This window comes from Diorhabda sublineata, chromosome 3 (genome assembly GCF_026230105.1).
Source record: "Diorhabda sublineata isolate icDioSubl1.1 chromosome 3, icDioSubl1.1, whole genome shotgun sequence".
Taxonomy (NCBI): domain Eukaryota; kingdom Metazoa; phylum Arthropoda; class Insecta; order Coleoptera; family Chrysomelidae; genus Diorhabda; species Diorhabda sublineata.
Genome location: NC_079476.1, coordinates 14,774,184 through 14,802,136, shown reverse-complemented (window position 1 = coordinate 14,802,136; position 27,953 = coordinate 14,774,184). Strand labels below are relative to the sequence as shown.

Sequence of the window (27,953 nt, the reverse complement as noted above, 5' to 3'; positions counted from 1 at the left end):
AATAACAATGGAAGAGGATTGGGTATTTAATAATGGAAATACAATAAAATTAAAATATCTATATAACAAATAATAATTTATTTTCGATAGTTTACAATGCGAGGAATTGAACTGAGTAAAACTGATCCGACAAACAAAAGATATGTTATATAATCTAAAAGTTTTGTGCAAAATCCGAATATAAAATGCTTGTTTTCCAAAATTATTTGTGGTTAAGACAGGAAGAAATATCAATACATAATTTGGAACGAACAAAAAAAAGAGCTTTAAACGAATTAGAGAAGCAAAAAAGGAACTTCTGGTACCCTGTATGTAATATTTTTCTGCTTACATAATACTTCGATGATAACTGATGCATAATTATAAATAAAATTATTCCTAAACAAAATAAAGTACATATTAAAGTTTCAAAATTATTTAGGTTATTTTGACATATTTTTAGAACATGTAGTCAATGAATAATTCCCTCAAAAACGATCTTCTAGTCGAATTATTCATCATAAAATTCGTCAATCAAAATTAAATTCCTGCTCGACGATATGAAAATAATTTTATTTTAGTTGAATGTGCCAGTGGAATCAGTACCACATGTTCCAAAGTTGTAAAACCATTAAACGTATTATTCTACATTTGAACTTTCTTCCTTGCATTGATTTTTTCTTCACGATTTTCACAATGAGCTCGAATTGGTTGATTTCTATTACTTAACTTTCAATAATTTTTTGGATGCTTCAACTACATCTTTGACTTGTGGTAAAGCAGCTGTTTCTAATGTTTTAGCATACGGCATTGGTACATCTGCCCCAGTTATTCTAATTGCGGGTTGATCAAGATGGAAGAATGTTTCACTTTCCATTATTCTTGCCAACACTTCGGCGCCTATGCCACACGAAGGCCAACTGAAACGTAATTAAAAATTCAATAAATATCATAGATTTGCCAACATTTAAAATGAGTCGATTGAGGGAAAGAAGGTATTCCTATCCCAAAGTCAGAAAAAAGTGTACAAACATGAACAATCTTGTTTGTTCAAAATTGCTATGAGAGAACTTGCAAATGAGAGAATCTTATTTTGATTGATTGATGAATGATAAGAAATGCATAATTAAAGTCCTTCTATTGAATAAATTGATAAAGCAAAAACGAGTAGAGAATTGAGAGACTGGAACAACACAGTAGTTCTAAGAGAGGTAGAGAGAGGCCGGAGTTCTTACAGAGGTTCTACCGCACCGCCTGAATGAACACCTCAAACAGGTAGAAAAAACTGCAGATTCTGTGGGTTAGAAGAGCTATCCGCGTTCTTGTTGAATGCAAGGCACTATTGAATATCGAAGCCCGACAACTGGAAGTATACTTAATTACTAGAAGTCTTATCGAAACTGAAACAGTGGGTATACTAAAATTTATAAGATAATCAGGAATAAAAGAGCTACTAGTTTCAGACACAATCCACACAAACTAAGTGAAAAAGGTTTAATAGATTTTCCAAATCTAAGCGAATCGTTACCCTATCGAGTACACATACACGATCGGGTCGTTCTTCCATCAAATTCGGTTATCTTGTTCTATCTGACCGTCAGCTAAGTATTTGTGCGATTGCTGAATCTAAAGGAATTGATAAAGAATTTAGTCGACAAATTTTACATGAAAATTTCAACATACAAAAAGTGTGCAAAACTGATGCCTCATTCCCAATATCCGTTAAGAGTTTTGTAGCTATTTACAACATCTCAATGTTAGATCATCCACCTGCACTGTTTTGAACAATGAAAGATTCACATGGAGCGATGTAGGGATACATGAGTCTAAAATCAAAATCATTTTTGAATCTAGTAGTATTGTAGGAGTTCTTTGAAGTAATCCAGCCCAGGAAAACACCTCCAAAGTGCTTATTTCTCAGTATCCTCCTTTTTCCGAAACTTTTCCTTATAGGAATATTTTCCTAGACTTCAAAAATGCGTTAGTGCACCTTTCCCGTATGAACCAATACCACAAAAACTAGAGAGTCTCTATTATTCTTGTCTATTATGGATAAAAAAGACCATTCAATCTTTGAAAATTAAAAAAATAGTGGTATGAATGAAAATACGAACAACCAATTAGATACTTACCCTAGCTCAACCGATATTAGGTGATTTGTTTTAGATACAGATTTAGCAATTGTATCAGTATCTAATGGTCTGAGACTTCTGAGATTAATTACTTCTGCTTCTATTCCTTTACCAGCTAATTCTTTGGCGGCGTCTAAGCATAATTCTACTGCTTTTGAATGAGCTACTAATGTTAGATGTTTACCTACAACAGAAATATTATTGAATGCGGTTAATTATTATTTTTTAATCAACACCCTATTCACATTCAAGGTTATGAAATTTCAAAATTATAAATATCATTTTATAGTTGAGAAATTTTTTAATTACAATTTTTACATCATTACAGAAGTGTTATCCTATTATATCAAGAGATAAATAACATTATTTGAACATAAATGTAAAACTTTGTGTAATATTTTTGAATATATTCTGAATGGAGCTATTGACAACACCGAAATTCATTTTCACGCGTTTTTTAGAAGCAAGAAGAAACAGACAGTCCACCACTAAATCAAAACATTCTAATATACATATTGTAACGTTTTTCGTATTTATTTACACTCTTTCTATTCGTGGGGTGAATTAACAAACACTGTCTCTTACGTTCTTAATTTATTTACTCTCTATACAATACACTTAACTTTAATAATTTACTTATAAATATTACTTAAATAATTTTTGCGATTACTTTCACTAATTTCTTCTTTTCCCTACGACTATTTATTTAAAACTAAACAGGAGTTTATAAAAATCATTTATACACCTAAGATATACTCGATAAGCAGGCGTGGCCAATGAACACCGAGTTCGCATGCAGAAGTCCAGAGTGTGAAATTATGGGAACTACTTATCTTGGAGGAGTGTAAGCCTTTAGAATCAGCTACCACATCTTTCATAAGCCATATAACCTACAGATGTTCAAGATCAATATCTACAGCAGAGATGAGCAAAAGCAGTATCCGGCCTTTTTGATGATAAATGGTGAAATAGATTTCTTATTTCTTAGACCACTATATATAAATAATAGAGAGTATTATGATTTGAACATCTGTAACCGTATCCCTACTTTAATATATGCAACATATATACTCTTATAAAGCTAATGATCGGATTACTACAGAGAATTGAACGTGTACTCCTCTCATTCTTCGGGGGAAGAGAGGTCGCAGCACTCCTACACTTCATTTTGGTTTAGAACTAATCAGTGATGTAAAAAATAAAATCAATTCAGATTTATTTTTTGTAAAGAATTTCCTTAAATATATCCACCCATCGTTGGGAAATCTTGGTGCAACGTTCAAACTCTTTGATCTCTTCGACATGATGCCTTTTATGCGTTAGAAAAAGAATAGTGAGCAATAATTTATGCACTGGAATTTATTGCTGAAAGCAGAGTGAAAAATCGACTACATGAACTGAAGCTACGGGATTCCGGCGAAAATTGCAGCATTTAGAAATAAGCAAAATTCTTTGTTTGAAATCTAATCTTAGATCGATTTAATAGTGCTAGTAAGAAGCTTCAAGAATCTCAAGCTGATTTATTATCCATTGTGCAGATCTATATTTCTATATTCTATATTTCCTCCTGGACATTAGAGACAGATAGTTTTCTGAATATGAAGAAAAAACTAAAACTCCATCTGTAGTCCAGGATTATTATCGTTTTGATACTCTTCGTAAAAAATTAGCAATGTATTTCCTTCACGTAGTCTTCGAGATGTTTACCCAAATGTTGTAATTGCTTTACGTATTCTTTTTGAGTATTCCTGCTACAAATTGTTCAGAAAAAGGATCTTTTTCTACTTTGAAAATAGTAAAAACCTACTTACGTTTAAGTATAGGTCAAGGTAGATTTGATTACTGCATTACTGTCTATTGAAGCTCAACTAGTCCAAGAAATTAATTATGATGATATAAACGATATTTTTGCGCAAAACAAAGCCACAAAAAAGAAATTTTAGCATTTATTAATATTAAAATAAAACATATTAATTCAGTTGTCTAACGTTAATTAATTAACCAGTGGCGCGCTGTCAGAGTTAGTTGTCACTTTTATCCCCCTGGAGCAAATTTTTTTTATTTGTTTTAAATTGTCTAATGATTTAGACATTTAGTTAAAATAGCCTTTTATGGAGCTAAAATGAACGGTGTTGTAGAAATTTGCCTTTGAACAAAAGTCTGAAAGCACGTAAGTAATTTAAAAATTAATGAATTATTCATTTAATTTCTAATAACGATGAAATGTAATTAGTAGTAATTATTCATAATCTCAATTTCAAACAAGAATGTATTACAATAATAACAAAATTGGCAATGAAAATAGAAATAATAATAGTATAAATTAAATTTAAACAACACTGTATTACAACAATAACAAAATTGACAAAGTTACAGTAGTTGTTCAAACTGTTGGCCGCTTACTTCTATACACTTATTACACAGTTTTGTCAATGAAAAACATGTCTTTGAGAATAAATCTGGATGGGATCGAATCATTTCTGTCGCAGCTTGAAGTCTAGCTATTAGATCTTGTTCAGATTCGATGATTGTTTCGTACACTAAGGACTTCATAAAGCCCTATATAAAAAAATCGGTTGAATTTAAGCCAGGTGATCTTGGAGGCCAACAATTGGGTCCACCTCGACCATTCCATTTTTCTCTAAAACGTCTGTTCAAGTAATTTCTTGCCCCTGCAGGAAAATGAACAGACATCCCATCGTGTTGAAACCACATGTGTTGTCTAATATTTAACGATACATCATCATCATCATTCAGCCTGATCTCGTCCACTGCTGGACATAGGCCTTCTCCAAATGCTTCCAGTTTTCTCTGCTCTGAGCGGTTGCTAGCCAATTTGTTCGTATTCTTTTAATATCGTCCGTCCATCTGGTAGGGGATCTTCCTGGATTTCGTCTGTCTGTTCTCGGTCTCCAATCTAGAATTCTTTTTGTCCATCAGTTATCTTGTATCCTTGCAACATGTTCTGCCCACCGCCATTTTGTCTCAGTATTTGGTATATGATGTCTTTAACTCCCTCATAGTGATGCCGAGCATAGACCTTTCCATTTTATGCTGTGTAATTTGCAATTTAAGTATTTATCTTCTAGTTAATGTTAGGGTCTCCGTGCCATAAGTCAGGCCTGGGAGGACGCGTTGGTTAAAGGCTTTTCTCTTAAGGCCGATTGGCACATCTCCTTTGATCACATCTCGTAATTTACCAAACGAAACACATCCTAGTGTCGTTCTTTGTCATCACCTTGGTTTTATTTTTAGACCAACTTTCCTTGTTGCGATTTGCAAATCTTGTATCATGTTTTTTCCTCGCCTAATTCATCAGTTATGAGGACAATGTCACCTGCAAACCTTAGGTGATGTAGCCTTTCCCCATCTATGTTGATACCCTTATGTTCCCACTGCAGTGTTTTAAAAGCATGTTCCATAACAGTAATAAATAGTTTCGGCGACATAGTATCACCTTGCCTAACGCCTCTTTCAATTTTAATTTTTTTAGTTATTATGATATATAATGATTTCAAAATAGCTGGCAGCTCAAAGGTGTCGAATGGTTTATGGTAGTCGACAAAGATAAGGACTAGGGGTTTGTTATATTCTATAGATTTTTCAATTAATATTTTTAAAGTCGTTTGTTCCATATCCTGAACGAAACCCTGTCTGATCTCTTGGCTGATAAAGTTCAAATTTCCTCTCTAGTCTCGTTGTTAAGATACGTGTGTGTAGTTTATAGAGGTGGTTTAAAATACTAACCGGTCTATAGTTTTCGAAATTTGTTCTATCTCCTTTTTTATTAAGTAAACTTGTGGAGTTATTCCACTTAGTGGGGATATTTTGGTTATTCAGGCAAAGATTGAAAAGCTCTTGTATCTTCCTTATGAGTATAGGTCCACCCATTTTTAAAGCCTCTGTAACTATTCCATCTTTCCCCGGAGCTCTATTATTTTTCATATTACTTAAGGCATGGTATATTTCGACCAGATATATATCCAGAATATCCTCTGATCTTACATTTTGTACTTTTCTTATGGTCTTGGAATCTTGGTTGGATTCACTTTTTTATAGTACCTTATAAAAAACTCTTCTACTAATCGTAATAATTCTTCTCTGTTTGTAACTAAGTTTCCGTTTGCATCTTTAAGCTAAATTATTTCTTTTTTACCGTTTGTGATTTTTCTTCTCATAACTCTCATACTTTTGTTCTTTTCAATTGTTTCTATAATTTTCTCGTTTTTTTTCCTCATGTCCCTTCTGATAATTTTTGGATATTTCCCTATTTATGTCAGTAATTTGTTGTTAGTTTGTGTTTTTGTTACTTTTTAACAATCTTCTCTCCTCCATCTTTGTTTCGATTTCTTTGCTAATTGTTGATCTTTTTCGTTCCTTGGACAGCACTCATTTTTTGCCTGATTGGTGTGTACAACTTGGTCGTTTAAGCTGTTTATATCATTTGTTGTTGGAATATCTTTTATGATTTTATTAATGGAATTTTCAAATGTTAATATCATCTTCTGGTCGTGTTCAGGGTCTTGTCTGTTTCTTCACCATTTTATATCTTTTTAGTCGCGTATCTATTTTGATGGTAGCTCTGAGTATTCTGTGGTCACTGGCTGTTCCGTACCTATTTATCACTGTTAGGTCTGTAAATATGTGTTTCTTATCTGTAAGAACGTAGTCGATTTCATTTTTGTTCTACCGTCTGGAATTTAATGATACATTCTCCAACAATTTATCTAGCATTTATTCCAGAAAGCGCGTATAAATTGCTCCATTTAATCTATTTGGTAAAATGTAAGGCCCAATTAAGCAATTTCCAACCATACCCACCCACACATTAACCGAATAGTTATGCTGAAATCCCCTTTTACGTGTGGATTTACTTCATCCTAAACGTCCTATTAGTAAATCTAGCCTCGTTGGTATACAATACATATTTTAGAAAATTTCGATTTTCACGACACTTTTGTAAATACCAGTTTGAAAATTCCATATGCACCTGAAAATCTCTAGGTTCTAATGCTTGAACTCTGGCCAATTTGTATGGATGTAACACTTATTCTTTTAAAACTTTCCATACAGTAGAATGCTACTAGATTATAATTTAGAAATATTGAGTAGTATTTAATTACCTGCAGACTTTTGTTTAGAGGCAAATTTTTACATCACCGTTCATTCATCCATAAAAGGTTAATAGTTTTTTAACTAAAAATAATTAGACAATTTAATACGAAATTAAAATAAGAATTTGCTTCATTGGCGTAAAATATAGGGGGCTAAAAGTGACAACTAACCCTGACAGCGCGTCACTGGTTAAATTTTGTTATGTCGCAATATTACTTTATTAAGGAGTCAAAAAAATTTGAAAAAAAAAATGTAAAGGCGTTCTTGATATATGGCAAATTTTTGATTTAAAATTTTGAGCACCCTATATCTCAGCAACTAGGCCCCGTAAGGGTTCGTATTCCTATATCAAAATGAATTATTTATTGAGATCTCTCAGTGGTAGAGCGTTGTCACGCCCTTTATACCTCTAATATTTATCAGTTATAATTGAAATTTATATTCTAACGAAATACATTTATTTCATATTTTAAATCAACATTAATAAAATTTATTTTATTAAGGGGCAATGCGATAAACATTAGTCGCATACTAGTCATTTCTTTTGAGTGTAAATAAATAGAAAACGTGGACTTTTTGTAGGTGAAATTTTAAATCATTGATACTATTTTATTGTAATAATTGAATTATTTATTTGTAGGTCTTTGTAAAATACCTTTTTACAAACATTGATAAGAAAGCAATTGTTTTAGTTTGCTAGAAAATTTTAAATAGAAATATCCAAAAAATACACTCTTTCTTCAAACGACCTGTAGGGTAGCAGAAAACATGACAAAAAACTTGAATAAACAGCAAAATGTGTTTAACGAAGTAATATCGAGAAATCTACCATAAAAGCAAGTTGCACACAAAATTGCTATGTTCTGCTAAACCTTTTACTGAAGCAGAATTTGTTAAACAATGCATACAAGTGTCAAAGATATGTCGTCCTGAAAAGAAACATATTTTTGAAAATGTAAGCCTTTCGAGAACAATAGAACGACGGATCGAAAATTTACTTGACCAGCTAAAAGCAAAAATTGCTGATTTTACATACTGGCTTTAGATGAGTCCTGCGATATTACTGACACAAGTCAAATATTAATATTTATCCGAGGTAATAAGAAATCATTTTTACCTCGACGGGCAAACGTTTGCACTTTTTGGTAGACATTTGAAAAGACACTATCGAACTTCATAATACATTTCATGGCTGGCTCGAAATTAACTTACACAAAAGCGTTGGGACCATACATAATTTAACCCTGCCAGTGTCAAGTATAAATATAAGGATAGATTCTATTCTATTGCATCTCATATATTAACTGGAAGCTAGTCACTTTCTTAGATCGTGAGAGATTCTTTACATACAAGAAAGACGATTGTTTACCCCACATTTCGACATAGATCAGCTGTTCTTAGATTGGCAATTAAGTACTTTCGTTTTTTACTGATAGAGAGCGTTGCTCTATTTTTTGAATAAATTATGTTAGTGCTGTACTAACGATCATAGAGCAACTCGTGGGAAACTATTGGAGCTTCGCTGGGAAGTGATACCACATTCCCCTTACAGCCCTGATCTGGCGCCATATGATTAACATTTATTTCGAAGTTTGCAGAATTCTTTGAATAGTAAAAAGTTTCACAAATGACGATGATCTTCAATCGCACCTGGTTCAGTTTTTTGCTGATAAGGACCAGAATTTTTTTGATCGCGGAATCATGAAGCTGAAAGAAAGATGGCAAAATGTCATTGAGCAAAATAGAAAATATATAATTAATCAAAACATATTCTTTGTTAAAAAAAACTGTGCTACAAAACCGAAATTACTTTGTCGCCAACCCATTTTTGAACCATTCTTGTGACGCACTACCAAATATTTTACTACTTTAGAAGATATTTTTATTTTACTTTAATGTAAATTAGTTCAACACTTCACTAAAAAATTCAAAGACTTATAAATTGTAACGTACCTTCTTAAAGCTTCTGATTTATTTTCTCTGTTTTGTAATTTGTATTATTCACCCCAAAACTCAAAACGCTTTGTAATCCATCCCACTTTTCTTTACGATTATAATGTTCTAGACTAAGTGGAACGTGAAAGATCGTGATCGTCGTGAGGTCTTAATAGAATGCAACACTAATGATCTCTCTTGTCAACTCATAGCTTTGTACCTCAGAACGATCATGAATCCAAAGAAAGTTGACATGATTATTTAGTACCAGTACCGTTAAGTAACATCTTGATTAGCAGAAATCCATTAGTAGAGCAAGTTGGACTGAGGGACTGTATCAATCGACTCTTGTCCATTCTCAGTTTTTCAACTATCAGACTCTGCAGGTAAAACCACATCACCACTACCTGATTCATAGTGACTTAATATTGTCAAATGTCTCTGGAATTTGTGATTCGGTGTTAATTTATTTGTAACCACGTCTATGAGCATCTTACAATTAATTGAGAATGCTAAGGTTACCTATGTAATTGCCAGTTTTGAGCATCCTTTCTCTCGCCACTTGGAAAGCCCATTTGGGTGCCACACATCCTAGAATTTTCCTAGTGGAGGCAGGTCCAAGCAGGAGGAGCGAGATGCTCCTGTTTTAGAAAAATATGTTGTTCTTTACAATTTATAAAGGACTCTTTGTACTATAGTGATTTGGTCGTCGGACATTAAATGAAAGCTTGAAGCATAATAGATTTTCATAGCTCCAATTGATTGGATCCCTAAGCTCTAAAAAATTTCACTGAACATTTCTCCAAATATATGATCCTGCTGTCACATTACATAAGGGCTGAGGTTGAGGCTGAGGAAACTATAACCAGAGTAGATCTACTGAATGTATCAACTTAAATAAGAACAATCTACAAATACTAACAGGAGTTCTATCGAGGCACTATCGCCTCAACAAACAACTGAAGACGCTAGACCTAGCATATAATGCGGCGAGGACGAAACCTCTATCCACACAACCTTTTCTTAATAATCATTTCAATTACTATTAATAAAGAATTGATTAGTTTTACCTGGTCTTTCTACTTTAGCTTTTCCTATAGGTAAGATGTAATCTTTACTTAATGCTTCGTCAGACATCGTGTATTGAACACCATATAATAGTTCGTTTTCTAAGAATACTACTGGATCCGGATCTCTGATGGCTGCCTTTAAAAGACCTTTGCAATCTTCTGAATTGTATGGAGAAATTACCTAGAATTATAAAAACAATAATAAACAATTGTTTCCGAAATATGTAACTCACACGTAATTGTTTCTTTAACAGTTAGATAATATGTATTATTATAGAGTACCACTATATTCAGAATTTTTTATTGAGTAATATACGAATTCATCTAGGATATTAAGAAAGACTAGAAGTATAAAAGTGTCTGGAAATAATTGTTTAATAATTTTTTTCCGTAAGTGCCTTAATAAGAATCTATTAAAACAAATTGGTACAGCGTAAACCAGGGGGTTTACAAGAAGCAGAAGAGTGTCTAGATGGTTTGCGAGTAATGTCGGTAGCGTCTACGGGGGTTATGCAAAAAGTAAATGAGTGTCTATGGTTTTAAGTGTAGAAGGTATCAGTAATAACACTTCTATCTTGACAGAAGATAGGTGTGTATCCAAAAAGCGAGATCTGCATGGTGCTGAAGAGTGCAGCCCCTCCGGGGAGGATGCCACCTCTTTTCGGGGTTGGAAAATTTTTCGCTCAAAACAACCTCAGAAATCGAAATATTAGCAAATTTGAAGTAAAAAATGTCATATAAAGTTTTTTTCGCCAGATCAATAGTTTTTGAGTTATTCGCAAATGAAAAGTACGATTTTTCGTCAAAAAAACCGCATTTTTCAATAGTTTTTTACGTATAACTCTGTAATGATGCATTTTTCGAAAAAAGTGTAATGAATAAAAATGAAGCTTATAAAAAAACAAAGAAATTAAGCTATATTTTAAGATTTTAATGTTCTACCTAAAGCAAGTTATAGATACTTGATATAGCTTTTGTTTTACATAACTTATTCCTTGTAAAAAATACTTTATACTATATTATTTACGACATCTGAAAGTTTGGCTGATTAGAAATGCATAATTTTGAAAAAAATAAGCATTAAACAATACTTTTTTTTATTTGAAAAAAAAAATTTTTAGTTAATTTTTTCTCCATAACTATAAGAGATACAAAAATAAATAAACAGTCAAAAGACGAAGCAATAACCAAATCAATCTGTCACTATAGTGCGAGGATTGCTTATCCACAGCCCTTTGACCCTTTATTAATAAAATATGGAGTGTCTCAAGCCCTTCTAAAATACATAGGCTTGTAGCCCTGGAAATTACCCTTAAAATTATTGTTTGTAGGATGTGATAACTTCAAAATTAATGGAGTTACATAAAAAATAAGAATTTGAAATTTTTCGGAGTTCGGAGGTTTGACACAATTTTGAGCTTGAATGCCTGTACTATTCATAATTATGATTTCTTGTTGAAATCTGTTTAAATGGAGAACATATGTTTCTCAGCATACAGTCAGATTGTAATTTTATATTAATGAGGATTGGTTTTAAAGCCAGGTAGGGAGTATAGACCTAGACGACGAAGGAGCTTATTGAAAATATTCTTTTCCGTAATTTTCCATTGAATATTTCAGGATGGACATGAAAGTAGGTGACAGAGTAAAGTATAGATGTAAATTTCCAGGCTACAATAATAAATACATAGAAGAAAAGGTAAATAAATATTTTTTTCGATTTCCTAAATGCTTTCCTTGTGTGTGTTTGAAATGGGAAAAATTTTGAATAATTCAATGCTCAACACCAAATTATCGCTTATGTGAAAATAATTTTTTGAAAAGTGATTTTACAAATTGTAATAGAAAACATTTGAAGTATTAAGCTATTCCTACCTCTCACCCGCTTTCATTGTTTGCTTCCGTTTATGAAGATCACAGTTATGCCAAAGTATATGACTGTATACTAAACCAAGAATATTCATATTCTATAAATACAGGTATAGTAGACACAGATATGATTGTCGAGGAACATCAAGTTGATAGTTCGAGTGTTCATACCATAACATCTGGCAATTTACCTATAGAAGAGACATTGGAGTTTTCAAAAAGAAGATTGTATAACTTGACTTCACTATAACTCTTGAAGAGGAAGGTTTTGAAAATAACCTAGTTGAGTTCTTCAAGCAGCAAAACACCAGTAATTTGCTCAGTACAGATTTTGTTCGGAACATAATATTCTAGGACTTTTATTGGATAGAGCAGTGTGCTTAATTATTAATCAAGTATATTAGAGAAAAAAATGGGATATTCAATTCTAGGGAATAGAAAAAAATCAAGACAAATTGATATTTATGAAAAAACGTCCTTTATAACCTTTAACACAAAGTGTTATAGATTGATTTGCTTTGGTCCTTATACAACCTATTAAATTATTTGTAAAAGATCCTCTACAACATTTTATTTCAACTGTGATAAATTGATATAGTTTATTCACTTTACTACTGTGATATTTCATGTATCATTTTTGACTTTTTTTGGTGGACAGATCGACTTAAATCTTTTAATGTACAGGGTGCGGCAGCATAACTTCCTTTTTTAAAAAGTTCGCCATTTAGTCGGTAGATGTCGTAACGGAGTGCTAGTGGTCTCGTTCGAGAGGGGGGACTATAAAGTTTTGTCCCGGCACAGTTCAGTCGCCATCATGCGTTGGAACAGTGAGGAGCGTGCGTTTGCCGTTGAGGTTTACTTTTCGAGCGGATGTTCTGTGATCGCAACCCAGCGCGCCTTTCGGAATCGCTTTAATTTAGCCCCCTTGGCCCCTGTCCCGGACCGGAAATCAATTGTTACGTGGGTCACTACGTTCAGACAAACTGCAAGTGTGACAAGACGAAGAACTGGAGTCCCTCGGCCCATTAGATCACCGGAGAACATTGAGTTAGTTAGAACTTCAGTGTTGCGATCACCACGGCGTTCTGCGCGCAAACATGCGTCTGCCCTTGGACTTTCCGATCGTTCTGTGAGGAGAATACTTCATGATGATCTTCATTTTCATCCATACAAGATGGCAATTGTGCAGGAACTTTCTGAACGTGACTTCAATTCTCGGAGGAACGCGTGTGAGGTTTTTCTGGAAGTCGTTCCTGAGGACGCTATTGTTTTTTTTAGTGATGAAGCCCATTTTCATTTGTGTGGATCCGTAAACAAACAAAACATGCGCTACTGGGCTGATACCAATCCTCGACAATTGCATTAACGGCCTTTGCATTCACCTAAAGTCACAGTGTGGTGTGCAATTTACTCACGTGGAATTATTGGTCCCTGGTTCTTTGAGGAAAATGAAGTCACAGTGACAGTGAATTCGCACCGGTATGTAAACATGTTACAGGAATTTTTTTTCCCACGGCTAGATGAGTTGGACTTAGGGGACACTTGGTTCCAACAAGACGGAGCAACGGCACACACTTCAAGAACATCGATGGCTGTTTTGAGGGAACACTTCACAGAGCGCCTTATCTCAATTAGGGGCGATTTGGAGTGGCCAGCCCGCTCTCCCGATTTGACCCCTTGTGATTATTTCCTATGGGGTTTTTTGAAATCCCGTGTGTATGTGAACCGTCCAAGGACCCTACAAGATTTGAAGACGAACATCCAGGAAGAAATTGCCAACATAACGCCTGCTATGCTGGCAAGAGTCATGACAAACGCCAGAAATCGGTTTACTCAGTGTATGGAGAATGGGGGACGTCACCTAACTGATTTGATCTTCAAAACTCAGTAAAACAAAACTTTATGTATGTGCCTGTATTATAAAAAACGAATAAAAATTTTCTGATTCATACAATAAGTTTTATTAACTTTTGAAAAAAGGAAGTTATGCTGCCGCACCCTGTACTTTGATATTTATATTCATTAAAAAACTTTTGTTTTCTTTGGCTCACTTGTATTCATAGAATGTATTTGTATTTATGTATAATGTATAATACATTCGAACTGAAACAAAAGCCCGCATTTACAAGACCGCAATCAGACCTATATTATCTTATGCAGCAGAGACCCGACCTGAGACCTCTAAAACGAAACGGATATTGGAGACTACAGAAATGAAAATAGTTCGAAGAATAGCGGGAAGAACACTACTGGATAGAGAAAGGAGTGAAAACATAAGACGAACATGCGGGATAGATAACATCAATGACTGGGTACTGGATAGAAAGATAAAATGGAATGAGCACATTGACAGCATGACGGAAGAACGAATTGTGAAAATATCAAGGGACAAATCACCAGCAGGACAAAGAAGCATTGGAAAACCTAGGAAAAGATGGAGTGACAACCTCCCAGGTGACTGAGCAGAGGCAATGACGTGAAGAAAAACAGGCAATGATGCCTATACACAGCAGGAAGAAGAAGAAGTATTCATAGAAATTGAAATAGAAGAAAAATACTTGGCTGCTGTATCCTTTATTTTTTCGGGTTTGTACGGAGTGAACTGTACTCCAGAAGCAGTTTATTCTCAACGAGGATTGCTTTTCGAAATTTTTATATTAATTTTTCTTTAAAAGGCTGTATTATGTGTAATTGGTTTATTTTCTTGTTTTGAATTATGTGTGCATTTTTGGGACTTTTATTTGTATGGAATATTTTTTTTTGTTAAATCAGGTAATATGTGGCAACGACAGAAATTACTTAGAATACATGGCATGCAAACTGAAGGAAGATTACTGAAAATAGAGACTGAAAATGAACATAGAAAAGACAAAGAACTTATATATAGGAGAGGATACAACTGACATACAACCAGAAAACAACAAAATTATAACGAGATGTGAGAACTATAAATATCTAGGAGTTATTTTTCACAAAGATGGAACAGATGATACAGAAATAAAATGTAGAATAAACAGAGCAAGAACAATAACTAGATCACTAAAGGGAATACTGTGGAGTACTGAAATAGGAAAACAACGAAAACTAAGGATCTACAATGCAATGATTAGGAGTACGTTGGTAAATGGATCAGAAACGTGGAGAATAAAAGATCAACTAAAGATAAAAAAGAAGCCACGGAAATGGACACCCTAAGAAGAGTAAATAGAACCTCAAAGTTAGATCAAATCAGAAACGACACAATAAAAGAGCAAACGAACCTGAAAGAAACAATTATAGAATATATATGGAGAAGAAGCAGTTGATTTGGTACGAGCACTTGTGAATTGTATCGAAGTATTTGCCATGTGGGTTATAAGCAGTTTCTTATTGGGAACGTAGTAATGAAGCACCAAAGTAGACTAACTTAAATATGTATACTGCTACATTCCCAATATGAAAATGCTCATACACCATCTGGCTTCGTTACAATTCACATACAAATATGGGATACTTCCAAACCATTTCAAGAACTTATGGTCAATTAACAGTTAAAAATTTAAAACCATGGTCCAAAATCAAAATGAAAATGGCGAAAGAATATAACAGAAGATGCTTCCTATTACAATGTAGAAAAAAGAAAATTCTTACCACCTTCTACAAAATAATATCAAGCATATTGAAAAAATACTCATACATAAAGAACAAGAAATCAACAATAGTTAATTAAATATATATATATATATATATATATATATATATATATATATATATATATATATATATATATATATATATATATATATATTTATAGTCATACCATCTGACAAAGTTAATGTCACAGTCATTATGGAGAAAAAGCAATATTTAAGTTTATCCAAAGAACTAATCTACAATAGTACATCATGCAAAGAACTTACTAATGATCCAACACTAAAAACAACTAATAATTGTAACAAATTAATAAAAAAAGTTTTTAACAAAAAACAAATTGACAAGGAAGCTCAGAAGAAATTAACAAACTATAATGGTATTTCTGCTAAATTTTACTGTTTTCCAAAAATTCATAAGCCTACTCTATCAGCTAGACCTATTGTAGCATCAATTAACACTCCCATCAAACCACTTACAAATTTGTTAACTGAAATTTTGACTAAATCTTAAGATCATAACAATGATTATGATTTCAAAGACTTCTTTAATTAAAATCAAAGAAACTTTTAAAAATATGATATTACCAACGAATTATATATTATTAGGATTGAATGTAATATCCCTATGTTCACTTAAATATATGCCTTACAGCTCTACAACATAAATGGAGAAATATAAGTGAAAATTGTAAACTTAATAAAGAAACTCTATTAGAATTAAGTGAAATGATCAATAAGGAGGGGTTCAACATGAAGTAAAAGAAAAAAAAGATCAAGTTTGTTTAAAAATAATTCATAATAATGCGTCTGCTCTCCTCCTTCCCTAAATTGAAAACTTATCAGAAAGGACGTCCCGTTGGGACATTAGAAAACATTCAAATGGTTGTAGCCAATCACGTGAAAAATATCCCACTATTGGAATTCCAGTGCATTTAAGAAGTGGAAAAACCATCTCCAATGCAACGTGGCTTCCTAAGGGAATTACAATGAATTACAACATTAATTCATAAGTATACCAAAATAAAACTAATTTAAAAAATCAGTTTCCATCACTTAATTGCACCTTGAATCTGAATATGACCAATTTGAAAAGCGACAATTATAAAGTGATAATCTTCCTAAAAAGCTTAAAACAAAATTACTGATACAAATTTCATGAAAAACAATGGAGGTACACATTTGATTAAATGGTACGAATCACTTAACAAGCTTGGAGGTCATTTAGGCAGCTTGGAATTAGTGTTATGTCAATAATGGGACTGAATTGGCACTTGTATTGACAGTACCTGAGAATGGATTGCTTGCAAGATAAGAGCTCATTGGGAAGATGGTTGGGTAAAGCATTTACTCTATATTCCATTATGGGATGGATGTAGATTTTATACATATGATGTATGGTAATGAGGTGGGTTTGTCCGAATTTTCATCAAGTGCCTTGATGAGAATAAAAGGCTTCTCTAGAGATCTTAAGCCTCTCTCTCCTTGGAAATTTTAAGCTAGAAGTTGTATACCCCCGCTATTGAGATGCTTCAAAATTATAGCTGGTGTTTTTTGAGGATTGAGAGCCCCCATTTCCTGTACCAATCCAAAAATTGATTCAGAAGATTTTGGGATCAAACGTTATCAGATAGGTAGATGGAGATGAAAACATGAACCATGAAGATAATGGCTGATGATGATGATGAAAACAATTCAAACCTTACTATTATACATTAAATAGTCTACTATCAAAGCTTGTTGCTCCACATTAACTACTTATTTATACACTCTCCACCTTAAAAATACATATGACCGACTTAGTGACAAAATCTTACCTTCAATCCAGGACAATGAGCATACCATGCTCCATAACATTGAGAATGTTGAGCTGCTACTCCGGCAGCTGCTCCGTTAGGTCCTCTGAACACAATTGGTACATTTACACGTCCAGCTGACATGTAGAATGTCTTGCCTGCCGAATTTATTATTTGATCAATCGCTTGCATGGCAAAATTGAATGTCATAAATTCGCAGATGGGCCTTAAACCTGCCATAGCAGCTCCCGTTGCAATGCCTAAAATAATACAAATTGTAATATATAGGTGAACTGATATTTTGTTCTTTAGAACAATATACAAAAACAAACCAATAAAGGTCCTTTCAACACCTTCAACACATGACTGCAATAGTGGTAATTATAACAGACTACAGTTTAATACAAAATTTCCTTCAATCAAAAACTATGGTACTCAAATTTAAATCCTATGATTTCACCATGAATCCTAACAAAATTTAGCCATTTTTGGAGGTTGTACTGTTGAATAATTTGAATTCCACATATAGGGTGGAATGATACCTACTTAGTACTTTCCAAGAAATTGTGAAGTAAAAAAATATTATGTATTATTATCATGTATTTGGAATATCACAAACCATTTCATTACCACAGATTTAGAAAGATATAATCAGTTAATAGGTTTAATAATAACTAAAATCATTTTCCAGTATAAATCTACAAATAAGGAAACAAAAAATACACCAGTCTTCAAATATTGCTCCATTATCATTTATTTTTTTCAGAATTTTCTTGGAAATAGTGTGATGTTAACGAGTGTCTAAAAAATGTTCAACTGAGCATTGGGCACAAGTAGCTAAAACAAAAACAGCCACAACGTTGATTAAGTTGTTCTGTTATTTCAATAAATTAATTGAAAACTGGCATTATTACTAGTTTATGGTGGGCACTCTAGTCTAGTAGTCATATGTCTGAGTCACCAAAAAGAATTTATTTGGTAAAGTATTAAGGATCACTGTTAGTACACTCTGGAACTGTTTTAATTGTGATTTCTATGGGGATCTCAAAGTATAAACCAGATTATTGTCAAGTTCTCCAGTTGTCACAAATAACAGGTACCTAACCAAGAGGTTATTCAGCTCCTCCACAATACAAACCAACTAAGGCTCCATATAAGTAAGCTATTCAAGTTCATTTGCTAGTTTGAGTGACTTAAGCTACTTAGAAGAAAGAAAATGTAGATTGTAAAACTTTTAAAGGTGTCATTAAATTTAAATATTTTGGAGAAAATATAAACAACTTTGATATGGGAAAAAATATGAAGTGGCAATATAGCTTAAATAACAATAACAAGAAGAATGAAGTTAAAAAGACCAATGTGAATGTTGAGTGATGACACAAAAAAACCAAGAAAGCTCAAGAATATTTGAGAGAAAAATAATCAGAAGAATATATGGACGAATTAGAATGAACAAAACAGACTTGAAAATCCAAAATAATAGAGATATTGATAAAATACTAGACAATGAAAACATCGCCCAATTCAAGAGTCTTACAAACAATAAATGTGAAAGGATGGGGCACATTGGTGAAAAAGAGACCAGTTTGGAGGCGACAAGGAGGTCAAAGCTCACACCAAGCTGTAGTGCCAATTGTTAAGGTACGGTTACTTAAAAGCCAGTTCATTTACCTGGTTATTAGACACTAAGGCAGGAATTACAAACTATTTTGGGTAAGGAACTCCTTTTACAAAATGAACTGATATCTCACACTCAAGTTCCCCAATCAATAGTTGAAAACAATAACAACTCAGAACAGCTACAATACCCATCACTATTCTTGCACCTCACCAGTTCTCTATAATAACTTTTTAATTGACAACTTTTTCCCAAACATACACCAGGTCTCCTCCAGGCATCAAAGAAGCAACAGATAACTACAAAGCACCAATTGTGCGTGAAGTGATAGCAAAAATCAACAATAGTAATGGTAATGATAATACTTTTTAAGGTTTTATTGTCTGATTGTAAAAATAATAATCCTATTAATTACAATATTTGGAGTGATAACAAAGTTTTACTTGCCTGCAAAACCCATTTCAGTGATAGGTGTATCAATAACTCTCCTATCACCATATTTTTTCCAAAGTCCCCTTGTAACTTTGTAAGCACCATCATACTGAGCTACCTCTTCACCTAGAATAAAAACCCTCTCATCCCTTTCCATTTCTTCATCCATAGCCGAGTTGAGGGCATCTCTTACAGTCATTTGCTTGGTAGCTACGGCATTTGTAGTTGAAAAAGATCTTCTAGTAATTACTTTATTTATACTTCCTAATAAGTTTAATGACTTTATGGATGCCATTGCAGGTGAGAAACTAAAATAATAAGTGGAATAAAAATTTACTCCGTGTTACATAAATTATAGGTTTGAAAGGAAAAACTTACATGTCTCAATTCAAGGTGAGAGAGGTCGAACTAAACCAAATTGTCAATTGGCCCAACTTTTAATCTGCAACATGCAAATCTCAACTCAAACAGACATAATACGTAATCAGACCATGTGATGTAATTTCTTGTCTAACCAACAAAACTCTTAAAAAATCAAATTATAATCACACTTCACTTACATTCGTATTGAAAATAATCTGTTTATTTGAATTCAGCATAGACGTACAACTCTGTGGTGATAATATAAATCTAACACAGAAAATGAAGTTATATGAAGTTTATTTTGTAGGGTGTACACCATATTAGATGTAGTGCATGTTGTACGTATCCAGTATTGATACAATTTGTCACTTGTCAGTTACTAACTATAAGTCTGTGATCTGACAGAAAAAGTCGTTAAATAATACTAGCCCAAAAAATAATTTTGAATTTGAAACTTGATAAAGATTGATACTTCTAAGAAGATGAATATATGTGATACTGTAGTGAATAAACTTCCCTCTTATTTACATGATTTATTCGTTAATCAATGTGAAGATGCAATACGGTTAGTTTTTTTGAACAAAAGTGAAGTTGAGGATATTCGTCCCACCAAAAATACAAATTTTATATTGAATGAAACCGAAAATAGTATATCTTTGGATATAACAGGAAATCCTTTAGAAGTTGATTTGAAAGGAGATGACTCTCTCTTGCCAGAGGATTTTCAAGCAGAAATTATACAACATTGGTCTGAAAATGAAAATAACCATTTTCCCATGTCTATCAAAGAAGCTAGAAATTATTTAAATTCTCTATCTAGACATAAAACCAGTAATTATGTATTTGTTCTATGTGACGGAAACAATCCACTTAAAACTATTGTATTAGCTGTGAGACAAGTAGAAAAGAAGATATATACTTGTACTGTAGACGTACTAGGGTGCTTTGCAAAAAATCATGAAAATATCTCGCTAAGTTCAATGGAAAAAAGTCATATGTTATTAACAGGCAATAATCAGTCTAATATTAGTTATGTTGTAACTTTTAAATACTTCATTTTTGGAACTTTTTTGCAGAATATTAGAAACGTTTATGGTACAAAATATTTTGGGAGCATTTGCATAGAAACAAGTGTTAATAAAAAGTGTAATCTCGATAACCCTTGCAGTTTAGTAGACGGGACAAAAGTAAATGTGCAAGTTATTGCTGGTCACAAGAATTCATCAATAAACTTTCTTTGGGAAGATTTAGTGTCTGTTTATGATTATTTAAAATATTTTTCTACTAATAAAGGAGATCCGAATACAGTTATATGCCAAAATCCATTGCCAGTTGAAGACATTTATAAAAGTGTAAATGAAATTGTTCATACAAATTTGATCAAAAGAGAATTGAAAGTAGAATTCAGTTTAGAAAATATTAGAATGCCAAATATTCTAGATAAACTTTGGAGCATTGTAAAGAACTGTGAAGATTTAAAAACTCTTAGAGATGTATTCCATTATTTTTTTGAAGAATTGGCTGAAACTGAATCCAATCTAAAGCTACCTGAAGGTAATTTTTTAAGTACAACTTTGTAATTGTTTAAGGCTTCAGTGTAATTTAAAATGAGAGTTCTGAATTATTTTTCACATGTTTTGAAATAACATTCCAAAAATTCAATTTATAAGGTTCAGAAATTATTTGAATATATGGAGTTTTCCCCTAACATTATAAATATATCCGTTTCTGTTTATCTTTTTCCTCTCCACTCAGTTATTACCTGCTCTATCCATGGTAAAACTTTACATTATAGACAGTCAATTTATAGTAATTTGCGGGCGGTAGTGGAAAGGGTAGCGAGGGACGTCTTACTCTTAAGGGTGGTTGCCGAGCCCCCCTTTTTTAATTAGAAGATAAAGTTTGAGATTATATTGATTGTAAATCAGTACTGACCAATATAAATTTTAACCATTTTAAGGAGTTCTCCGCGCCCCCGAAAGAATCTACTCTGGGGTTCCCCCTCCCTCTGGAAAGAACTTTGAGACTCTCCCCCATAAAGGAACCCTTTCTTGTATTATTTAAAATTGTATTGTCAAATTTGTAAAATAAAGGTAAAAATATCAAACTGAATTGAAGTATGCCATTGTTCCATAATAGTATTCTTGAGAAAATTCCATTAACTATAACCTAAGTAATCTGACCCCTAAATTATTGATTACATTTTCAAAATTAATTTCTGAAAAGCTATTTTTATCTCCGCAATTTAAAATTTGCTTACCTCATGCACTATTTGTCATAAAAATATTAACATTCAACTCGATGGTCCATAATCTAAATTCTGTAAACATGTCCCCATCACCTAACTCACTCTGACTACTTGTGTTATATTAGGCTTGTTACATATTTCTATTAGCTCGGTATTTGTTCTTAGTTTCCATAAACTGTTAGCCACTTTCCCAAATATTTTTCTGAGCATTTTTCTCTTCCATAGTTCTATTTTTTCAGCACTTTTCTAGGTTAGTATCCAGGACTCACAACCATACATTACAGTTGGCTTAATCATTGCTTTGTATAATTGTATGTTTATTGCTTTGGATATTCCTTTGACTCTCAGAATATTATTTAGAGATTCCATTGTTCTACGACTGTCTTTTTAACCGATTTGTCTAATCATCCGTATTCATTATCACCACTCCAAGGTAATCAAAGAACTCAACTTCTTCAAAATTATATTCCTTGTTTTCTGTCCAGAAATCTCTGTTTTCCTCCTAAAACATTGCCATTTAAAATTTTCTAAAATTCTATCCTAAGCTAAGTAATGAGCTACTAAATATGGAAATATTTTTTATTTTCAATAAAAAAATTTCCTGATTGTTTTTTCTTCAAAACAGTTAGATGTATTAAAAACAATTACAACTGATTCTTATAACAAACATTGATTTTGCATCTTTTAAATAGTTATCATTCCTAAAATATTGTCACTGAGATAAAAATAAAACTCACAATAAAATACGAATATTGTCAGGAGTTTCCAATCTATATTTCAAAGATGCCAAACCTTTTTAATTAAAGTTAGAGAATGTTCTAAAAAACACTCAAATTTCAACCATTTCAGTTCTTTATAATCACTTGCATATCGGGAGGTTGTCGTAAGAAGAGATTTTTCAGAAAGCACTTGTAGAGGATCACTTCTGGCTACAGTTTTATCATGTAAGAGCACGCAATTTGCATGCAAAATTAGATTCTGATTGTGGTTAATATAAAAATAAAACCATTCTTGGATGTAATACTCTCATCAAATAGCAAAAATGTTATCCCATCATTAATAATTATACAGAGTTGTATTTAATATAACAAGGGAAGGTAATTTCAGTAAAATTAAATACAAAAATGTCTTTTTTTTTTCGTCTTTGTTGCCATAATATAGATATAATACACTGAATATTTTATAACAGAAAAATTATCATCATCATCATCATGCGGTTCAATCTCTTGGATTATGGCTAGCGCTTGGGGCGGCTACATATCCCTTTATTGGGGTGGATTATTCCCCCTGTTCTTTTGTTATAGTTTTTTGATGGTCCTAGCTTCGTTTGTCAGAATTTTCCATTCTTTTCTGTTTTTGGATTTGGCTTTCCAATCTACCATTCCTAGATTCTGGTATCTTTTCCAATCTGGTTTCTACATGTGTGCCTCTCCCTCTTGGCCAAAAAGGTATCCATTGTGTTTCCTCCTCGCCATTTCTGTAGGTCATCTTCTCATGATGTGATTTAGTCTTTGGGCTTTTACACACCTTATTATGTTTTCCCCTCCCAGTACTTTTTCTATTCCTTTATTTTTCTTCAATCTCCTCTTTCCATCTCCTGTAATATGTGGTCTTATTAATGTTTTATATATTCCTATTTTGTTTTTTTTATAATATTCTTGCTTTTGAGTAACTTTTGAACGGAAAAATCATACTGGAAAATAACTTAACTTCATAACTATGACAATTTCCTGTAAAATTCTAAAATTGTGACTTACCAAGTTTTTTCCTATGATCTTCATTTATAATACATATATTACAATACAATTATTCTTAATCACTAGAATCACAATCGTATTCCTCACAATCACTGTCATTTAAATCAATTAGAAGTTTATTTAAAACTAGTATACGTTAATTCAAGTCTTTTACGTGATTCTCCAATTCTCTATGCTAATTTTTGAACATTCTTTCATTATCTTCGATTACAAAGTCGGTTAAAAACAGCTAGAATCATTTTTTGAACATGTGTTGATATATGTTGCTGTCTCTTTTCAACTGTTTGGCATCTCTCAAAGTTAGGACGTTTACGTTTATGCAAATCGACTTGTTGATTGTTGATCTTGAACTCACGATTGTCACATATTTTATTGTATACAAAACTTTTATTTCAGAAGAATTTGATCTTTGATATGCCGCATACTTACACAGCTCACAACTAACTACTGACTGTGAACGGGACACAGACTTGGTTTTGCTAGTTAAAGATCCAATGCTATTTTCTGATATCTAATTTGCTCTTGTTAGAATGAAGCTTATTCCTGAGTAATAGTACAGTTAAATTCAATTAGAACATTTGATTCAATTTTCAAATCATTCACTGCACTGAGGTCATTGGTTTTTTGTTAATTCTTTGGTTCAGTTCTATAAGTAATTAGAGTCGATTATAATATTGATTTTATTTCAGACAATACTTCAAATATAGCAGCAATTATAAATGGTATTCTCGATGGAAAACTAGCTGTCCCAACAATCAATTACTCGGAAGCATTGAAATTTTTGATTGAAATTGGAGCAGGAAAATTGAAAAGTGACTACCAAACCATTCTTAAACAATTCTATGTACCAGCTGCAAAATCAATTTCATCAAAATGGAGTGAATTTGAAAGTGAATTGTTAGTGGAGGAGACGCACAGAAAAACCAGAATTACGCATCATTTAAAAGACAATAAAATTGCAATTGAAAAATGTATGGCGAAACTTGTTTATCTATCAAAACTACACATAGCAACAGACCTGATTTATTTAGTAAAAAATAATGCTTTTCTACCTGAAGCTACATTTGATTACATTTGTGAGAGAGTTTGCAAATGTTACGTTGCCACGAAGGATATTATACATGAATTTAAGGATTTGATCGAGAAACCAGTTTGTAGCTTCAACATTTCTGTTAATAATTTCGAAAGTAATGTTGTAGAAAATAAAATTCCAGACTTTTGCTCTATTAGAATGAGATCCCAACAAGATAAATTAGAAACTCAAACTGTTTATTTGATGTCTAAATATCTTATTTTCCCCCCTAATATTTATAATAACTATGATATTGATATTGATGAAAAACAAACTTTGTATTATACATATAAATTACAGAGTCGTCTCGTAACTTTATAAAATAAAATACTATTTGGAAAGATGAGAGTTTATGTAGTCCATCTTCATAATCAACAATTAACTTTCAATTTCTACATGTCAAGACTTGGACCTTTTTTGTTCTGTATGAGGGGAAATCCTCAATAGGGTGGTTCAAAAACAAGTTGAGGTGGGACGCAGTGGTTATTGCAGTCATACATAAAAACGAACTTAACGATTTGAACTCCTTTATTGATTATTATACTTTCAACAATTTTGGAATTAGTTATTTATACCAAGATGCTAATTTTCGAAACATGGAACTGCACAGAGAGCAGGATTACTTTGGCATATCTTGCATCTTAGATTCGTCACTCTCCTTTTGTTTGTTTTTGCGCAATTTCTGCGGCGCAGAAAATAGGACTTTCGTTTATAATTATCTGGTAGTGAAATATGTTCTAGGTAATGTTGAGTGCCAAGCTGTACATTAGGGGGCCGCCGATAATCTGTTGCTCTGTCATGAGCTGGTGTAAACTTTACTAAATGACGAGCATCTTTGAGATTGTGATCAATTTCCAACAAAGATTTTATTAAGGATTCTCTGAAAATCATAAACTGCAACTTGTTATTTTTAGTTAGTCTCTTGAAAATAAAATAGCTGCTCCAAACGGGTATGTCCAAAAAGTGAAAAATTACCTTCTTCTTGTACCAGAATATCGTTTTTCGCGGAGACGAATAATATGAAATCATTTGGTCGGATCTATCTATTCCTGACATAAATTTGTTATATACAACAACTTCAATGGGCTTTGTTTTCATCGACCATGATTATCTACTAATAGTGCTCTACCCAGTTTCTTCTTTACGACCAATGTTGGATTGCCTCTTCTATAAAGCGCAATGTTCCAGTCACATGAGTTTAGTTTTGCAGAAGTCTATTTGCAAGATTCAAGCTATTGTAATAATTGTCCATAAATAAATGGTTAGGTGCCCCCTATGTTTAGATAAGGTTGCATTAAAGCTTCAAGTTTAGAAAGGTCGACAATATAATTATAATGCATCACACCACGTAATGTTAAGGTCCAATGCGAGTAAATGGAGGTTATGTTCCTTCCAGAAGAATATTTTATTTAGAGACTATAAAGGGCTGCATCTATCATGGGTCTCATATACTTATTAAGCATGTACGCCTGCTATAACAGGTCTGACCCCTAAAGCTTATAAAAATATGACTGCTATAAAAGGCGTGTCCATCAACGTGTTAATATCTTTGCGTTCTCGAGCGTCGGCACTTGACTCTTGCCATTCTCCGGCGTAAAGTTTTATCCAAAATTTATCTGTATTAAACATGCCTCCGGTTCTGGATTAACTTTCAATAGTGGACAGAGTCTTGACACTACACAGGTAACTTCTCTACCTGCTGTTCTCACTGAAGCGGCGCTATTAATACCATCCCTGCATCCTATTAGTTTGAAAATGCATTACTCCATTGTGTAGGTGGTGCGTGATCTTTCTTTATTAAAACCAGTTGTCCAACATCAAGGCCACTATAGGACTTCTTCCATTTATGTCTCTGTTATAATTCGTTGACATATACTCGATTCCATCTTGTCTTCCTTGACATTAGTAATTGGAAGTTCTGGTACTGCTTCCATTTGTCTTCCAATTAGAAAGTGTGAGGGCGAGAGACAGATCAAATTATTCGGATCAGTGGTTAAGGGAGTAAGAGGGCGTGAATCAACACTGCTTGAATACGAGTCAGTAACGTTTGAAAATCATAAAGAACAACTTGTGGTCACTCAATAAACCAATGTTTCTCGTACGAAAACGTAAGATAATGGAAAATAAATCCTGTTGAATCTTGGGGCCAGACTTTTGTACGTCCTTCAATGATGTGCCAGATCTTTATCCCTGACTTATCCATCTAATTTGGTTGACTTGAATTGAGTTTTTCTTTCTAGTGGAGGTAATTAGGTAGGTTTTATTCGGGTTGGCATTTACCCCACTGATCCACACTACCCTCTTGTGTAGTTGAGTTCGCTTTGAACTATTTCACAGAATGTATTCTGAAAGCTTCCTTAACATGATACGCCGAGTTCAGTCAGTCCTCATATCGACCTAATCTAACCTTAACAAATTCTTTATGTGGATAATGACAATGATGCCATATGGTTGAATGAAAAAGATGTTGACACAACTAATGTTCCTGACATTAATAACTCAATCTAACACGAAGTGGCTACTATACCAGTTATAAACAATTTAAATGAGTGGATTCGAAACTCATGGACTCAAGATTATTAAGTTTATATCTTTAATTGCCCTAAAAAAATCATAATCATAAAAAATTCAATGTCATTCATGACGACTTAACCGAACTTATCCTAAAATTAGAGATATTGAAAAGCAATTTCAATAGCAACTAGAATCAACAAACTCCATACTTATATCACATGTCATTTTGAATATTGATTTTCCACTCGTATGAATTTGACAATTTCAAGCAAAAAACAATTTTGTTAATTAATGTGAGTAATTTTTAATATTGTTATACATATTTTTACATTCTATTATTATATATTATAAAGAGTACACTTGGTGTTTGATCGCTACAATCCCACATATATAACGTTTATTTTCGAAGTCACCTTACACGAAA

The 27,953-nt window shown here is 32.8% G+C and overlaps 2 protein-coding genes across 3 annotated transcripts; one reads left to right on the top strand and one right to left on the bottom strand.

The window, feature by feature from the left end:
* Positions 1-57: 57 nt before the first annotated feature.
* On the bottom strand, positions 58-20,297 carry LOC130442001 (pyruvate dehydrogenase E1 component subunit beta, mitochondrial). Of its 2 annotated transcripts, XM_056775946.1 has the most exons (7): positions 20,136-20,297; positions 19,954-20,017; positions 19,591-19,883; positions 17,547-17,785; positions 10,232-10,412; positions 2,112-2,295; positions 58-899 (listed from the first exon to the last, which is right to left on the bottom strand). In XM_056775946.1, the coding sequence occupies exons 3-7, from the start codon at positions 19,868-19,870 to the stop codon at positions 701-703; spliced, it is 1,083 nt and encodes a 360-aa protein (XP_056631924.1). In that variant the 5' UTR covers positions 19,871-19,883; positions 19,954-20,017; positions 20,136-20,297; the 3' UTR covers positions 58-700. The 2 variants fall into 2 exon arrangements, with proteins under 2 accessions (XP_056631924.1, XP_056631923.1); XM_056775945.1 differs by having other exon boundaries at positions 19,954-20,297.
* Positions 20,287-27,884, top strand: LOC130442000 (uncharacterized). The gene is made up of 2 exons (XM_056775944.1): positions 20,287-21,492; positions 24,633-27,884. The coding sequence occupies exons 1-2, from the start codon at positions 20,421-20,423 to the stop codon at positions 25,334-25,336; spliced, it is 1,776 nt and encodes a 591-aa protein (XP_056631922.1). The 5' UTR covers positions 20,287-20,420; the 3' UTR covers positions 25,337-27,884.
* Positions 27,885-27,953: the final 69 nt, after the last annotated feature.

What these genes read in the sequence shown, in the direction of transcription:
- LOC130442001 (XM_056775945.1), bottom strand. Translation starts at nt 19,870, where the DNA reads ATGGCATCCATAAAGTCATTAAACTTATTAGGAAGTATAAATAAAGTA. An exon ending in CTCATTGTCCTGGATTGAAG is followed by an intron (nt 10,413 to 17,546) that starts GTAAGATTTTGT and finishes TTATAATTCTAG; the next exon opens with GTAATTTCTCCATACAATTC. An exon ending in AGCTAAAGTAGAAAGACCAG is followed by an intron (nt 2,296 to 10,231) that starts GTAAAACTAATC and finishes TTTCTGTTGTAG; the next exon opens with GTAAACATCTAACATTAGTA.
- LOC130442000 (XM_056775944.1), top strand. Translation starts at nt 20,421, where the DNA reads ATGAATATATGTGATACTGTAGTGAATAAACTTCCCTCTTATTTACAT. An exon ending in CAATCTAAAGCTACCTGAAG is followed by an intron (nt 21,493 to 24,632) that starts GTAATTTTTTAA and finishes ATTTTATTTCAG; the next exon opens with ACAATACTTCAAATATAGCA.